The sequence below is a fragment of the Nomascus leucogenys genome, chromosome 1a (assembly GCF_006542625.1).
Source record: "Nomascus leucogenys isolate Asia chromosome 1a, Asia_NLE_v1, whole genome shotgun sequence".
NCBI lineage: Eukaryota > Metazoa > Chordata > Mammalia > Primates > Hylobatidae > Nomascus > Nomascus leucogenys.
Genome location: NC_044381.1, coordinates 35,962,430 through 35,980,949, shown reverse-complemented (window position 1 = coordinate 35,980,949; position 18,520 = coordinate 35,962,430). Strand labels below are relative to the sequence as shown.

General features: G+C 45.4%; 1 protein-coding gene across 1 annotated transcript in view; it reads right to left on the bottom strand.

Annotated features, from left to right (window-relative positions):
• Window positions 1-18,520, bottom strand: part of GABBR2 (gamma-aminobutyric acid type B receptor subunit 2) — a 414,624-nt gene that overhangs the window by 268,977 nt on the left and 127,127 nt on the right. The window contains exon 2 of the mRNA XM_003260548.2: window positions 8,361-8,498. Within this exon, the coding sequence (XP_003260596.1) occupies window positions 8,361-8,498 (138 nt within the window). The remainder of the gene's footprint in view (window positions 1-8,360; window positions 8,499-18,520) is intronic.

Here is an 18,520-nt window from a genome sequence, read left to right as displayed (position 1 = left end):
TAAGGGAGAGAAAATCAGACCATGGCACATGCTGCAAAGTGCTGGAGGGTGAGCCACGGAGCCCAGTGTCGCGGTTACTGTGAGACTTTGGCAAGGCCCTACCCCATCTGGTCTCTGTTTTTCAGTCTGTACAACAGGGAGACTGGACCTTATGTCTGCTAAGCCTCTACCACCTCTGCCATTCCATGAATCTACCTCAAATTCCACAAGCCACAGCTAAGCAACAAGCAATCTTTTGATTTCTCAGACAGCCTACAGTTTAATAAAATAATCATTTGAGAAAATCATGTCAGATCACAAAATTTCTGTTCCTGTGAAGCAAAATGGCATTGACTGACCATTTAGAATGATGCCAGAATTCAGTAAATAGCAAAAGGCCTGATTTGGGGGTTCTCACTGATTTGTTTTTTAAATGTCAAAACCAGGCATGCTTTCGAGTTTTCAGAAATCAAGTCCTAAACGTATTGGGACTCCATTGCCAACACCTCTACACACACGGAGTCAACATCCTCCCGTCTGAAAGTCCTCCTTGCCTCCACTCCCTCACATGAACTTCTCCAAGGAGACAGCCCCATGACACAAGCCGAAATGTTCCTTCCCAGGAAGGTCCTCAGGGGGAGTGCCAAGGCGGGCCACAAGGCAGGGTGGGCTGTCGAGGGGCGGCTGGGGACAGTGCTGGGAGAAATGCATCTACAATTTAATAATCTGCCATGGCTGCCTTTTAAAGGACAGGCTCTGCGGGATACAGTTCTTGAGGAAATAGTGTTTGCATTTTCCTACGAGCAGCCCTTTATCCCTTTAGGAATCTGACTTTATTTTCATCAGCAAAACGATTTCTGTCTGCACGCTGAAGCTGCAATCATCGCACTCCCAAGCAGGAAGGAGTGTGGTCCTGGTCTCTGAGGATGTCTAACTCCCTCTCGCTAGCATCTCTTGGACCTTTCCTGTGCTCTGTCTCCATCTTCCCCACCCAGCTCCAAATTCTCCTGGTTTTTCCCAGGCTCCATGCTTTCAGGACAGATCAGGCTGGTGGGAGATCTGCAGGACTGCCCCAAAAAGTGCAAACACAAGCCACCCTTAGGTCTCTGAGGACAGGATTCTGGGTGGGTCTGAAAAAAACTGCAAAAGAAACTTATCAGTTAGGAAATGGGTGGAGCGGGGGTTCCTGAGATGGGAGATGCGGGCTGAGGCTGAGCCCAAGGCTGTGTTAGGGCTCCCTCTGTGTCCGTTTAACAAGAGGCTGCAGCTGGAGAGTCCTCGGGTGCCTTTAGGTCTGGCACACTCTGATGACGTGCCCTTGGTTCTTAGGGGACCAACCCAAGGCCTAGAAAGCAGGCACCTGGTTCTCCATCAGCAAATACACTCTGAGCACTGTTCTGGCATCACTGCCAGGCCTGTACTAGGCCGAAGGGCAGGGTGAATGAGACACAATTCTAACCTCAGGCAGCTGCTGGCCAGGGATGGGCAGACATAGCAAACACCCTGGGAGGGACGTGCAGGTCAGGTCAGGAAGCACGGGGGAGGCCATGGGGGGGCTTTGCAAAGAAGGGACACCCAAGCTGCACCAGGAAGAATGAGCATAGTCCTGCCAGCAGCCTGTACTGAGGCTGGCAGCATGAAGGGGCAGGAGGTAGCCTGGGAAAATGGCAAGGTGATGGTGCACTCCATGGACTGTGCCCCACCATGGACTGTGAGCTTCATCCTAGTGGCACTGAGATACTTGCCCTGGCAGCATCCCCCCATGACCTCCTCCATGTCCTCTTTCCAACATGGGCAGCATCATTTGGAGTTTTTTGGACCAGCAGCATTTGGTAAAGAGCCCAGGTGTCTGGGGGATGAACAGGCCTTAGAGAGCTCCTGGCCCGGCAAGTCTCCAGGGGCCAACAGCATCACAGTCACCTGAGCCACTGGTACTGAAATGGCTGTGGTTTTGATCAGCGGGGAATACAGTCCTAGAGGGATCTGATAAATCCCCTAACCTAGACCTGCTCAGAGTGGAGCCCTAGAATTTGCATTGTTACCAAGAACCCCCATAAGTGACTCTTCCCATATAGTTGGAGAGCCACTGACCTGGTCTATGCCTACTGTGTGTATTAAATTTCCCCAACAGCAGGTCTGGCTGAAACCGGACTTCTCAGGGAACCTTGACCCACAGGGAACTTATGACTTCACAGCCAGGCAGCTTGCTCCATGCTGGAAGCCTCCAGAGGCAGAGCTTGCTTGCAAGAGGTGGAAACCCTGCTCCCCTCTAACTTCAGCCATGGCTCCTGCTTCTCCTCACTTGCACCAGAGAACCAGCAGAATCTATCAAAGACAGCCATGCAACGCTGGAGGTCTGAACTCCTCCCTCCTCCCCAGTGCCCCGTGTGCTCTCCAGGCTGAACACCCTTGGCCCACCAATGTCTAGACCTTGACCCTTCCCTGACACTTTCCTGGGTCATGCCCTAGTGGGTTCCTCCCAGCCTGAGGCCCAGATCAGAGCCCTGCACGCTGAGCAGGCTCTGACAGTTTGGAGAGGGACAGAGACAATCTCACCTGCATGTCAGACCCTGGACTCTGAAGGTCCTTGCATATAGAGGGAGAAACAGGTTCCCAGTGGCTAAGTGACTCACATCACGACTAAAACAATATTAGCCTCTCTATGCAGCAGCTATGAATCAAGAGGCCCAGCAAAAGGCAAAAGTTAAATTTAACCCATTTCAGCACCAGGGTGAATTTTCACCCCTCTGGTGTGTGAATCCCTATTTTTGTGACACAAGGAAACAGAAACAACTGATTACGCATTCCTGGCTGTCTCTGTCCAGCAAGCATCGCTCCTCCAAAAAGGGCAGCCAGAGCTTCTTTTCAATTACACAAATTACATGCAGTTTTCCATTTGTGAAGCTCTGTTTTGAAGCCCAGTCTTGAATAAGTTAAAAGATTCATCAAATCCCTTGGGCACCTGTAGACCCACCCATCCACCCCTTCACCATCTCTGGAAATAAGCTTAGCCTCCCTGCGTTGGGGCTGGGGTGGCTTGGGAGGTCCACAGAGCCTGGCTCATAATAAATGGGGCTATGTTTCCTGAGAGTGAGAAGAAGAAGGGAATCCAGGCTCCCAGGCTACTCCCAGATCAAGATCCTGATCTTTGTTCTTTTATCTTCCTTGCCTGGCTGCACAAGCCTGGGAGAAATCCATTCTCTTGGGCTCATCTACCATTCTGCCTCCCAGGTCCTCAGAGAAGTCCAAACTGTTGAGTACCCTCTAGTTCCAAGCCCCCCAGAATCCCCCATCCATGTCCAGTTGCAGCCGTTGATCCAGCCCCAGTGTCTAGTAGTGAATGCTAGGGCAGTATTGTCTGGGTGTGAGCATCTTCCCCCACAAGGGGCCTGGGAAAATGCAAAGTGATTCTGTGGAGGTGGAGGCTGAGATTCTGCATAGTCCACCGCCCTCCCCACCCTACAGTCAGGGCCACACTGTGAGAGGCTCTGCCATGGAGCATTTCAGGCCCCTCCGTCCACCTATCCTCTGCACTTAGCACAGTTGAGTACTCAGTGAGGACCTACTGTGAGCCCAGGCCCTGCGCCAGACATTGGGAACCAGGAGATGAAGAAGGGGCGGGGAAGGGCTACCCCCAAGAAGCTCACAATCTGATATGGAAGACTGGCATATAGAACAAATTATTTTTCACAACACCTAATTTTTTTTTTTTTTTTTTTAAATAGAGGCAGGGTATCCCTTCTTCGCCCAGGCAAGAGTGCAGTGGCATGATCATAGCTCACTACAGTCTTGAATTCCTAGGCTTGAGCAATCCACCCACTTCAGCCTCTCAAGTTCCTGGGACTTTACAGGAGTATGCCACCACACCCGGCTAATTTTATAATTTTTTGTAGAGATGAGGTCTCACTATGTTCCCCAGGCTGGCCTCAAACCCCTGGCTTAAAGCCATCCTCCCGCCTTGGCCTCCCAAAGCACTGGGATTACAGGCATAAGCCACCATGCCCACCCCATTTTTTAAATTTTATTTTTGTTAATTGAGGTAAAATATACATATAAAATTTACCATCTTTACCAATTTTAAGTGTACAATTCATTGACATGAAATTTATTTAATAAGAGAATACTGTACACAATATAGAAGGATGTGGAATAGTGTTTCTCAACCTTCGTTTCACTGTTAGTCTCCTAAGAAGCCTTTCTGGTGATTTTTTCCTACTTTTGCCCCCTGGTGAAATTGTAATACCACAGGCATACATAGATCTGTTTGTGTACTGCATCTATATCTATGCTTTATACATTAAAAAAGTAAGATTTTTTTTTGCCTCCCCACAAGAACCAATGTTTACTCCCTTGGAGAAGATATCACCCCCTGTTGGGAATGCAGGGTGTAGCAAAGGAAGAAATAATTACTTTTTGAGTGGGGGATAGGCGGCACTGAAGGAAAGGGGGCAAAGAAGGAGATCAGGGAAGGCATCACAGAGGAAGTGGTATCCAGGGTTTTGAAGGATGAGCAGGAGTTCTGCAAAACAGGGCAGGGCCTCAGCATCAAGTCCCCCTTGCTGGGCAACTGGAGTTCCTGCCTTCCTCCAGACATTAGTCACTATAGTATCCAGTCTCCAAGCTAGCACCCAGTGAGCTTCACCTCCCCCTACACCTTGGTACTACTCCTCTCTAAATAAGAGCTAATTTGTGTGATCCACAGATTACAGCAGAACTTATAGTATGCAATTTCCAAAGCTAAGTCCTAAATGACTTTGTTACCTCTGCCTTGGTCTTTTCATGACTCACTTTGGGGGACCCCAGCTGCCTTGTCATGAGGACACTCAGGCAGCCCTATGGAGACCTCCACATGGAGAGGAGCCACATTGGAAGCAGATCCTCCAGCCCCAGTTAAGCCTTCGGATGATGCCAGCCCCCAGCCTTCAAATCCTCCAGCTGGGCCCCAAACACCATGGAGCAAACACAAGCCATTCAGTGTGTCTGAATTCCTGAACCAGAGAAATAATGAAATAATACATAATATTGCTGTTTTAAGCCACTAAATTTGGGGCGATTTGTTACCCAGTGATAAATAACTAACACAGTCCCCATCTTGTAACCCAGTTCCCGGTCTTATCAACTCCTCTAGGTCGGAGGGCTGTCCTGCTCATGGCGAGGCCAGGTAGCTCTGGTCTGCAAGCTGGGAGTTTCCAATGTTGTGCTTGTTCCTGCAGCTCCTCAGGGAATTCTGAGGGACAGGTGGCTCCAAGTGACACTGATAATCAGTGGAATCAGCTGGATTCCTCTCTGGGCAGGGGATTTCCCTGGGACCTCAGCCTCTCATGCCTGGACAAAGTGACCATCTGCAGATCCTTCCATCCCTTCCCATCTCCCTCATCCCTCTGATCATTGAGCAGACTTCTAATGAAGACTATGAAATGATAGGCACAGGGAAAAAGAGAAGTCCAGGTTCTGTCCTTAAGGAGTTCACAGCCCAGCTGGAGAGACAAACATTTATAAACACCCCGCCACATCTGCAAAACCCTAAGAGAGGGACAGGCAGAGTGGAGTGGGACACTGGGCTATGCACATGCTCTGCTAGAATTAAACAAGGGGAAGTGATAGGCTTTCTAGGGCCCTACTTTAGCAGCCCCCTAGTAGCAGGCAGGAAAGGATTCCTGAAGGAGGCAGCATTTAAGCTGGGTCTCAAAGAATGGGTAGCACTTGATACACTGGATATAGGAAGAATGGGATGTTTTGGGTGGTAGGAACAGTGTAAGAAAAGGTGGGAATGCAAGAAATACCAGGAATGACAAGTAATCAGGGGACTCAACTTGGGGAGTGGGAGGAGACAGGGCAGGACTAACCACAAAGAACACTTAGTTAGCACTTACTGTGTGCCAGGCACAGCTCTAATCCCTTTTCAACCTTTCAATCCTTTCAACAAACCAATGAAAGCAGTCCTATTACTGCCTTAATTATGCAGATGAGGAAACTGAGGCTCAGGGAGGCAGCACATGGCTCTAACTAGTAGAGAACGTGCTCCTCAATGTTCAGGAAAGCAAGCTGAAGCCCAGAGAAGCTAAGTGACTGGTCCAAGGTCTCCACAGCTGTCCTGGGCACCCTGAGGGCATGAGGCCAGGCTCCCACGGCACACTGAGCCATGCTGGCTTTCAGGTGTGTGGTTAGGTTTGCACCAGAGCACACGGCTGCTTTTCTGGCCTCCTCTTTCTGTTGCATCCACCCACAATCAGTGTGGCCTGCTCCGGCCACAAGGAATGACTCAGCACTCCCCAAGCCCACATACTTTCCCACCTCCCGCTTTTGCACGCCCAGTTTCCTCTGCAGCGGCGCTCTCCCTCATGTCTCCAGCTGTCCAACGCCCTCTCCTCCTTCAGCAGCCAGCTTCATGCACCTGCCATAGCACCTGCCCTGGGGCTTCCTTGACTCGCGGCTGAGTGAGGGATCCTCACCTGGGCCCCACCTCTCTTTCATCACACCTGCCATAGCTTGTGTCCACCACCCCTCATGCTGCAAGCTTGAGCTCCACCCCAGCACCCCAGGCATGCAGCACCAGACTCAGAGGAGGTCCTCAGCCAATGCAAGTGGAATGAAACAGATCCTCTACACGGTCAGGCTCCTGCTCACCCTGTCACTCTCACTCTCTTCACCCTGGCTCCCCACTCATCACACTCCAGCCCCACTTCCCTGTTTTCTGTTCCATGAATACACCAGGTTCTTTCCTATCACAAGCTGCCTTCCTGCGTTTGCTATTCCATTCATTGACATAGAATGCGCTTCACCCAGTGGTCTCCTTCTCACCCTTCGGGTCTCAGCTTGAATGTCACCTCCTCCAAGAGACCTTTTCTGACTACCCCAAGGCAGTCCCTATATATCTCATCACCATGTTTCCTTCTGTCATAGCCAAGTTTCCTTACTACAGTCTTATCTTAAGGGCCAGACTGCCCGAGTTAAAATCCTGGCCCTACTACTTATTAGCTATGAGTCCTTGTGCAAGTTACATAGCTTTTCTGTGCCTCAGTTCCATTATCTACAAAATGGGGATAAGGTATCTATAGCATAAAGTGGTTATAAAAATTAAATGAGTTCACGCAGAAAAATACTAAGAACAGTGTCTAGCACATGGCAGACCCTCCATATACAACCTTAATAATATTATTATTTAATTATTTACTTGCTTCTTACCTGTCTTCCTCCTAGAATGTAAACTCCAGAATAATGCGAGCCATACCTATCCTGTTCAGCATTGTATCCCCAGTGTGCCTACCAAAATCCAGGCACAGAGTAAGTTGCCTATAATATTTGTTGGACGGATGGATGGATGGATGGATGGATGGATAGGTGGAAGGATGAATGGATGGATAGGTGAATGGGTGGGTGGGTGGGAGGATGTATGTATGTATGAATGGATGGATGGACAGATGGACGGATGGATAGGTGGATGGATGGATGGACAGATAGATGGATAGGTGGATGGGTGGATGGACAGATGGAGGGATGCATAGGTGAATGTGTGGATGGATGGATAGGTGAACGGGTGGACGGGTGGATGGGTGGATGCATGGATGGATGGATGGATGGATGGTTAGGTGAATGGATGGGTGAACATATGGATGGATGGATAGGTGGATGGATGGATGGATGGATGGATAGATGGATGGAAGGATGGATGGATGGAGCAAAAAAGTAAACATGTGTATGGGCCACCAATCACCCCTGGTGGTCATATAGTTCTACACTCTTCTTTCTCATCCCAAATAACGGCTAACACTGACAAGTCTCACCTACAATATATATATGTGTTGGTGGAGCATTCAATGATGTATAAAATCTGCCAGTGCAAAGAGTGAATAACTGGCAAGGAGCCCAGGAAAGACTTAACCAAGGACAAAGGCAATCTTAGATGACAAAAGAGAATTTCAGCGGGAAAGGGAGGCTTGGCAGAGAATTGATGAGGAGTCATCTGGTTAAGGGAATGGCGAGAGCAGGGCTCTGAGGCCCAAAGGTCCAGGGTGCATGTGTGGAAAGGCAGGGTGTCTGGCAAGGCTGTGCTGTGGAGCAAGTGGAAGGAGCAGGAGATAACACTGGGCAGGCAGGTTGGGCTGGCATCAATGGCTCTGAAAGCTGGGCTAGGGAGTCAGTGGTGAGCCCTGAAGCCTTCAAATACACGGTGGTGGCATCAGGGCTGCCCTTTAGAGACCCACCGTGGGGGCCATGCCAGGTCAGGCCAGCAGTGAAAGGCTATGCTATCACCCAGGAGAAAGTCCAGGAGGCCTGACCCAGGCAACACAGAAACCACATTGCACAAGGAATCATTCCTGCAAAAGACTGAGGGCCAACCAAAGACACCTCCCCACAAAAGAAAGTAGCTCAGACCTTACCTGCACCAGATTCCAGCCTTGGAGGGACTCTGCAATGATGGACGTGACCGATGGACAGACACCTCCAAACACCATCAAGTGGTTTGGCCCGTATTTTATTGCATCGTAGAAGGCTTTCAACCCTTTCGCATTGTCGCACTGGGAAGCAACACATAGAAAGAAAGGTCCAAATTAGAAACAGCTTTTCCCAGGGGCATGAGCCCAACAAACAAATCTTTCCTCGTAGAAACCTTCTGGGTTTCAGTTCTCCCATGGTGGGGAGTCTCCTTAAGCCAGCCCTGAGTTCACGCTGTGAGCTCCAAGAGTGTGGTCTTGGCACCCACTATCCTGTCTCTGCTCCCGCTAAGTGCCCTCCAAATCTAGGACCTCTCTCCAGCACCCCAGCTATCTCCCTTTAGAGCACACTTAGGAAAAGTCCCATAATGCCTTGCCCTGGGATCTCCCTTTTTCATGGCCATTTATATTTTAAGGATGATCCCACACTCATTAAAATGGCTATCATTAAAAAAACACACAGAAAACAACAAGTATTGGCAAGGGTGTGGAGAAACTGGAACTGCTGTGCCCTATTAGTGGGAATGTAAGATGGTGCAGCTGCTGTGGAAAGAGTATAGTGGTTCCTGGAAAAGTTAAACATAGAATTGCCATATGATCTAGCAATTCCACCTCTAGATGTATACCCAAAAGAACTGAAGGCAGGGACTTGAAGAGATAGTTGTACACCCATGTTCATAGCAGTATCATTCACAATAGCCAAAAGATGGAAACAACACAAATGCCCATCAACAGGTGAATGGATAATGGAACGGTGGTGTATCCATGCAATGGAATATTTCCAGCCTGGAAAAGGAAGGAAATTTGGACACATGCTACCACATAGATGAGCCTTGAGGACAATTATGCTAAGTAGAATAAGCCATACAAAAAGACAGCTATTATATGATCCCACTCATATGAGGTTATCTACAGTAGTTAAATTCATAGAGAAAGAATGTAGAATGGTGGTTGCCAGGGGCTGGGGGGAGCAGGGAAGGGGTCTTCATTGTTTGACAGGCTCAGAGTTTCAGTGGGGATGATGGAAGTGTGTTGGAGGTGGATGGTGGTGATGGTAGCTCAACAATGTAAATGTACTTAATGCCACTGAACTGCACACATAAAAATGGTTAAAATGGCAAATTTTAGGTTATGTATATTTTTTACCACAGTCTTAAAAAAAAATGATGATGAGGATAAATCTAAAGAGAAGATTTCATTGAGCAAACACTTGCCAAGGACCACTCTGTGTTCAGTCCAGGGCTGGACGTTGAGGAAACATAAAAATTGGATGCAGCCCCTGCCAAGGAGCTTCCGTATTAGAGAGAAAAGTTGGCCAAGAAAACAGTTCACAGCGACCCAGCATGGGAATGGAAAGAGGCCAGGGGCCCACGACGAATCTCAGGATTCAGTTCTGGCTCATTCGGTGCTTTTCCATACCCACCTCCCTCAGTCAAACCCTGTGGTCATCTCTCCCCTGGATAGCGGCTTTGGCTTCTACTGGGTGTCTTACCTCCCCATGGGCAAGTTCAACCCCTCCACCATCTAGTCTGAGGGTCCTTTGTCAAACATAAATGAATTCTTCTCACTCTTCCTGCTTTCCTTGCACTTAAAACCCAAACTCCTATCAGAATATAACTCTCGAAAGGTTAAAAACATAATTCTCACGAAAATCGATAGTGAACACATGTCAAAGTTTTATTTAACTCATTAATAAGGAGATCTGCAGGATGGCAAAGTGGATTCAAAAGAGAATTTAAGGAACAGGGACTGAAAAAAGGAATAAGATAAGATTGCCAAATCAGATACAAAACTGGTTAATGTCCCACAGGGCAATAAAACCACAACCTTTGGGGACAGAAAAGAAAATCACTGAAAACCAGCATATCTTATCTGTTTTAGAGGATTGCAAAATGTTTAGGTCTTAATTGATTGAGCAAACTTCTATTCTCGCAGTCAGATGACCCTTAGGCAGGACTATTGGAAAATGCTCTAAGTATTAGGGTAAAGGGTCACAGAATGACATCTTTGTATTATGTACAGGTTTGGGGTCATTTTCTTAAGACTCCTTATCATAATGGAAGCCACTCAGTCCAGCTGCTGCCTTCCCAATCTGGCCTGAGTTCCCTTTTTTCTTCTCTTTACTCACCAAGTGCAGCCCTACCAACCTCCTTCCAGTTCCCTGAAATAAAAAGCACTTTCCTTCTAACCTCTGGGCCTTTGCACTTGCTGTTTTCTTTGCTGGGAACACAATTTCCTTGGTTCTCAGCATGGCTCACTCCTTCCCACCAATCAGGTGACCCTCCCCAAAATATTTCCCACCCCCATTCACTCCCTGACATGCCACCCTATTTAATGCCCTAACATAGTTCCTAAAATGATCTGAAATCATCTTGTCTACTTTTTGTTCACTTGCAGATTGACTAATTTCCTCAACAAGAATGAAAGCCCCAGGTGGGCAAGGATTTTGTCATCGTTTTCACTGCTGTCTCCCCAGAGCTTGGAGAGGGGCCTCAGTAAAGATTCAGTAAGATCTGTTGGGGCCAGACGCGAAGGCTCATGCCCGTAATCCTAGCATTTTGGGAGGCCGAGGCAGGCAGATCACTTGAAGTCAGGAGTTTGAGAACAGCCTGGACAACATGGCGAAACCCCGTCTCTATTAAAAATACAAAAATTAGCCGGGCATGGTGACACGCACCTGTAATCCCGGCTACTCAGAAGGCTGAGGCAGGAGGAGGCGGAGGTTGCAGTGAGCCAAGATCACGCCCTGCACTCCAGCTTGACAGAGCAAGACTCCATTTCAAAAAAAAAAAAAAAAAGATCTGTTGGACACTCTCCCTTAATCTGCTTTCCTCCTCCTTGCTCTACTTCCACGTCTCTTCTTATTTTTGTCTTTCTCTCCATTCTGTGTCCTCCTCATTTTTTTCTGCTTGTTCTCCACCTTCCCCTTAAGTGACTGCTATATGGGATCAGAGTGAACTAGGATTTCTTGCTCCCTCTTCATTTATTTGAGAAACTCCTCTGAACTGTGACCCATGTCTGTGCCGACAGCGACAGAGAACTCAGTCCAACATGGTTCCTGGCCTCGGGGAGCTCACTGATGGTGGAGGCAGTGAGGCCGGGGCATGTGGTCACCTCCCGTGGGGGCTGGTGGCCTGTGCTGTGGGACAGAGGCAGATCCAGGCTGTGGGCACTGCAGGGAAAGCCAGGGAGGGCTCTGGAAGAGGGAACACTTGAGATGGGAATCGTAGGCGGAGGAGCAGCACGAATACAGGCAAGGAGGTGGAAAAGTGAGACGGGAACAGAAACAACCCAGCTTGCTTCAACAGTGAGTGACAAGGATGAGGTGGCCAGGGAGAAGGCTTAGAGCTCTCAACACCAGGGTAGGGAGTTTGAATACTACAGATTTTCGGTAAATAATTCAATTTAAAATTTTTAATTTAATTTAAAAACTGGCCAAGTTAATTTATTTTCCCAAGAAAGAAAGAGAGAAAGGAAAGAGGAAAGGAAGGAAGAGGGGGAGGGAGGGAGGGAGGGAGGGAGACAGAGAGGGAGGGAGGGAAGATTAAGTTCTTACTGCTTCTGGGGCCCTCTATTAATTATCCCTGTTCCTTGATTGAAAGCAACACTTCTCACCCCCAGCAGAGCATGAGCAGATAATAACAGAGTAGTTGATGTTTTAATTGTTTCTACCATGATTTTTTTTTTTTGGAATCTACCATGATTTACTGAATCATTTATAGTTTTAATACATTTCCGTAATGACTTTGGCTTTTTTTCTAATCTGTAGCTAATGACAATGATAACACAGTACCACAGGATTTATAATCAAAGTTGCATTAAAATAATATTAGCAACGATGAATTTATTAATACATGTTTGCTCAGCAAACACTTTCTGAATATCTAGTCCATGCAAGATTCTGTATTAATAACAATGTCTTGGCTTCTCACAAATACAAAACACTGGCATATGTCAACTAAAATACCTGAGACTATTTGACAACCAGTATTGGAGTTGGAGAATCTTACAGACGTTCCCAAATATTTATCTGACTGAATTTTCACCAGAGTGGCTGTGGTAGGCAAAGTTTTGGCCCCATTGACCTTCACCCTTTGGAATTACCTTCATGAATATTTTATTTTACATGGCAAAAGGGACTTTGTAGATGTCATGAAGGTTACTAATCAGTTGACCTTAAATTATTATAAAGGTAAGCCCAGTGTAGTCATATAAGTCCTTAAAAGCAGAGATCTTTCTTTACCTAATAGCAGAGGGGAGATCAGAGATTGGAAGCCTGAGATGGATTTGATATGCCATTGTTGGTTTGAAGATGAAGAGGTCCATGTGTCAAGAAAGCAGGGACCTCTGTTGTACAATTGCAAGAAACTGAACTCTGTCAATAACCAGAATGAGCCTGGAAGCAAATCTTCCCCAATTGAGCCTCCAGATACAAACCCAGCCCAGATGACACTTTGATTTTGGTCATGTGAAGCCCTGAGCAAGGGACCCAGGGGAGCCACACTGTGCCCAGACTTCTGGCATAGAACTGTCAGACAATAAATAGGTGTGGTTTACATCACCAAATTTGTGGTGATCAGTTACAGCAGCATAGAAAGCAAATACACTCAGGTAAAATGCAAAAAATAAGAATGACACAGTAAGGTTTTCCTTGAAGTTAATTCCATTTGAAAAATGATCCTTAATTTACAGATAAGGTCCTTTGTAGTTGAATGGTGTTGAAATATTTTTCTGTTATAAAAGGATATAAATGAGAGAGGTTTTGTTTTTAAAGTCCTGACATGACAAAATAGAAAAAATTTTCACCCTATGTAAGTTTCTGTTCCATGGCCCTCCCCTTCTTGGTGTGTGAAATCCCAACATCTAGGCATTGCTAATCTAGCCCCACACTCTCATTTTCAGATGCAGAGACTGAGGACTAGAAAGGAGAAGGGATTTGTCCACTGTCTTGCCAGGATTAGGAGAGGGATTTCTGGAGTCCCAGTCTCTCAGCATTCGAATAGTCTAGAGAACTCAACAGGAGAAGAGAAGGTTAAAGCTAACAGCATTCTAGAAAAGACCATTTCCCCCAGGATAATGCCGCAAGCCCAGTTCTCCTCCAGATCAGAGCTCTTGGCTAGAAGCAAGAGAAACAACATACTGGGCACCAAGCATGCTTCCCTGGCTCCCCTAAAGGGAGCAACTTTGCAGTGAATAACAAAATAAATCACATGGATATATCTGTCCCATTTTCGATGCTATTTTCCCTTATCCTAATTTCTAATACTGTATCTTACCCGACATGATTCATGTCCCAAATAGATGGACTTTCCAGCTCACCAAGGGTGAATTTTGGGGGCTGGATCAGCTTAGAGTTTTTTAAACTCAGCCCCTCAGGGGCGTAAAGCTCAGCAGATCGGGCAGTGAAAGAAGCACTGAGCTCCTCACCTTCACTTCAACCAGCAGCTCCTCTTCCATCTGCTTCAGCTACAGAGCTCCAGAGAACATTTAATTTTAAAGCAGCCTTCATTGCTAGTAGCAAAAATGTTTGAAAACCACCAAGATGACCCTGTAGGTCCTTACAGAGTACAGTGTTTGTCTCTGGCCTCAGGAAGGGTGGGTGTCTTACAAGCAAGGCGTTCCAGTATCACGCTATAGGCTACTCACTGCAAGTTAATCCACTGCACATGAATGTACCTGATGATCAAGTCACCAAATCACTGGGGAACTTCTCTAAGTTTTAGTTTCCTGAAGGACTCCTTGCAGACACATTGCCACAGCCATTTCACAGGATCTGTCCTTCCAGCTCAGGTGAAAGTCAATGTTATGCGTATTTCACATTTTCCCTTCTCGAATGCTGCACTTGAAGATGTCCCCCTAAAGGGCTGTTGATTACCCTCCTCTTCCTGTGGACCAGCCCCGGCCTGAGCCAGGGAAATGCCAGAAGCTTTTCAATACCCCATGTAAGGTGTCTGTCTGACAGCTTTTAGTGAGATGTTCACTGGGCAAAACCATCATTCTGAGAAGTTATTTACGGCAAGTTGTCTTTCTGTGATTTGGTTTTTGATGAATTGCTCTCAGAGCCACTCTAAGTGGGGGTCTGTGTCCTGGAAGAAAGCTATGGGCTTTATCATGCTCTCCTTTCCCCCCACCACACCTCCCCCACCAGAAACCCCACTCACTTCTAGAGGATATTCTGACTGGTTGGCATGGCCACAACTTGACCAGCAGGCAGGAAGTAATTAATCACAGTTCATACTCTCATGCAATAACTCAAAGCTTCATGACTGGCCTAGCCTCCGTCTTCAGTTTTGCCACCTAAAGATTGGCTCTAGCACATACTAGGTGCTCAATAAGTACTGCCTTCCCTCCCTCCCTCTTCTCTCTGGTATTTGTTATTACCTTCCTTTGACTCCTCCTCTACTGTAGCTCATGGTCACTACCTCACAACTCCTGTCTGCTGTTCCACTGCCGAGGGCTTCTCCTTCCCTATAAGGACTTGTCACAGAGAAATCATCATTGGCACATATAGGCTCTTAAAATTCAGCACTTAAACATGGGAACAGATCCAAAGCCACGAAAATCAATTTTCAAATGAAAAAGTGAGGTTCCAGATGAAATCCATTTTCATTTAAATCTCATTTTTAAAGAATTACAATACTTTTTTGATTTAAAAATTTCAAAGAAAATGTTGCTGAGAGTTAAAATGTAAAAATGCCAAGAAAATGTCAGAGTTAATAACAACCCATCTGAAACCGGGAATTACTCCATGCAGAATTTCAGAATGGAAAGAGAATTTAAAAGCTAATGTGTCCAACCTGCCCCCGTTAGAAAGTCCCCTCTGGGCCTCCCGCGCAGGAGCACTCAGTATCTGCTCACGTCTGTCCCTCCAGTGCCAGGGGTCTCACTCTCTCACTAGGGAGCTAATTTGTCCTCGGCCAGCTCTGCTTCTTAGAAAATTCTTCCTATCATTGGCCTGGAAATCAGATAGCTGAGCTCCGCAGAGTGACTCTGAGAGATGTCTTCAGGCTAAACTACCCTTAGTACTTCCAATCATTCCCATACAGGATAGTTTTACAGCCTGCTTGTCTAAGAGTCATTTCACAAACAGCCTTTGGAGGACAGATATTTTGGGCATGTAGCACCTAGAATGGTCCCCCAAATACCTCCATCTACCCTGCCCAGAAAAGCAACACTAGCTAAGGTATACTGTGCCCTCAATATGTGTTAGGCACAGTACTAAGAACTTGATGTCAAGGATCTTATTCATGCCTCTCAATATTATTAAAAGGTATAGGCTGAGTATCCCTAATTCGAAAATCTGAAATCCAAAATGCTCCAAAATCCAAAACTTTTTGAGCACAAATATGACGCTCAATAAAAATGTTCACTGGAGCATTTTGGATTTTGAATATTTGGATTTGGGATGTTCAGTCTTTAAATATAATGCAGCTATTTCAAAATCTGAAAAACCCCCAAATCTGAAACATTTCTAGTCCCAAGTATTTTGGATAAGGGGTACTCAACCTGTAATGTTATTTCCCTTTTACAGATAAGGAATTTGAGGCTCAGAAATAATAACTTGCCCAATTTCAGGTAGTCTAACTTCAGAGCACTGTTTTATTTTAAATAAGAATATGCTATATTTCACTCACAGAAAATACTCCATATACAATAACTTAATAAAGTATGAAAAATAGTAATGTGAACACACAGTACATCCAGCATCACAGTTATGTTGAAGACCTCTGTGTCCACACCTCCCTCCTTTACCCAGGGGGATCCCCAGGCCTGAATTTTGCATTTATCCTTCTTTTCTTCTCTTCTTTTTTTTGTTTTTGTTTGTTTGTTTGTTTGTTTTTTTAGACAGCCTCTCACTCTGTCACCTAGGCTGGAGTGCAATGGCATGATCTTGGCTCACTGCAACTTCTGCCTCCCAGGTTCAAGTGATTCTCCTACCTCAACCTCCTGAGTAGATGGGATCACAGGCACATGCCACTGTGCCCAGCTAACTTTTGTATTTTTAGTAGAGACGAGGTTTTGCCATGTTGACCAAGCTGGTCTTGAACTCCTGACCTCAAGTGTTCCACCCACCTTGGCCTCCCAAAGTGCTGGGATTATAGAAGTGAGCTATCACGCCAGCCCCTTCTTTGCTTTTCTTTACAGTGTTATATGTACATGTTTCTTAAACACTGTATCATTTAATTTTACTCATTTTTGAACATACATATAAGTGAAATTGTGTTTATACATTTCATCTGAAACTTGCCCTTATGGCTCCACACTACGTTTGTGAGATTTTTGCCGCTGAATATAGCTGTGGTTCATTCATTTTCATAGCTGTGTAGTATGCCATTGTGTGAATATGCCACCATTTGTTTGTTCATTCCTCTGCCAATGGACCCTTGGGCTGTTTCCAGCATTTTGTTTGGTTGCTGCTGTAAGCAAAATGGTTGAATATTTGCATACGTGCCTCCTTGCACACATATGAAGTTTCTCTAGGGTACAAACCTGGAAATTGAATTGTTGAATCATAGCGTTTGCTGCATGTTCTCTAAGTGGTTCGATCCATTTACACTCCCACCAGCAGTGTTTTAGAGATCTCACTGCTCCATATCCTTGCCAGTTTTAGTTTTTGCCAGTCTTGTGGGTATTTGATATCACATTTCAATTTGTATGTTCCTGATTACTAAAGAGGTTAAGCCATCTTTTCATATGCTTATAGCCTGTGTTTCCTCTTTTAGACTGGTGACTTTGCCCATTTTTCTACTGGGTTGTCTTTTCCTTATTGATTTGTTCAGAGCACTCCCAGCCACAATGCCAAGCTGAATGAAACGATCACCTCCCGCATTCTGAGTATTGACTTCTGTTAATGCGGCTTCAGTCTGCACACCTTCTATTGGGCTCCTACATCAAACAGAGCTTGCTGTCAGTAAAAACTACTAAATCAGCACCTATAATCTTGGGTAGCAAAACACTGACAATCCTTCCTTGGTACCCAGGGGAGAAAAAACCTACTTGATAAAATCCAGCCGACCAAAAGATGAATCAAAAATATAGATCTCAGGAATGGAGGAGGACTTGTGGCAAAAAAGGAGTGATAGTGAGAGCCAGACCCACTTAACACGAAACAACTGGCAATGTGAAGATCATAATGGAACACAAAATGCAGGAGGCAGAGGAGGGAAGAGAAGTTGTAAGATTGTCAATTTCCTCTTCTTCCATAGAAGGGCTTTAATCGGTACCATCTAAAATTGAAAACTGTAGTTTAAAAGCCAGGATTTCAACCTCACTGCTTTTCATAATCTTTTATTACCCCTGGAGAGACATTTTGGAAACAAATATTTTCTGTAGCAAAGGCAAAATTGTTTAATGGTGAGCAATTCCTTCTATTTTACTTTTCCTCATTTTCTTCTGTTATATGCAAATAAATAAAATTCAACAACGATCTAAAGTAGGATGTAATAATGATCTCATTTTATAAAATTATTTCTTTATAATATATGCATAGAGAGATGTCTGGAATGAGAATCATCGAATGTTAAAGATTATGAGATTTCAGTGGTTTTTTGTTACTTTCTTCTTTTACTTAAATAAAAAAAATACAGATTACTTTTATAAAGATAGAAAGTCATTTTTAAACTGGTAAGCTTTCCACACCCAGGATGCTTTCTCAATCACTGAAGTTTCCCTCTTTCTGTTCATCTGTGGGTGATTTTCTGAACCTAAGAACAGACTTTAACATTTATCACTGCTAAATCATGTTCAAAATTAGCCCAGCACCATATCCAACTGAATTAAATATACACTATATTGTTTTGCCATTGCAACTAATTCACTGAAACATTTTCAATCACCTACTAAGTACTAGGAACTGTCCAGGGAACAGTAAGTTCATGTGACCTATAAAAATTCTTTGAACAGAGCAGGTACCCAATAAACATTTACTGAAGTGTTAAATTTAGAAATAAGAATAGTAACAATAACAACACAGTGAGCCCTTACATAGCATTTACCTGTACCAGGCACTATTCTAATTGCTGTATATACACTAACTCACTTAATCCTCCCAACAACTCTATGAACCACGTCCCATTATTATCCACATCTTAATAGATGAAAAAACT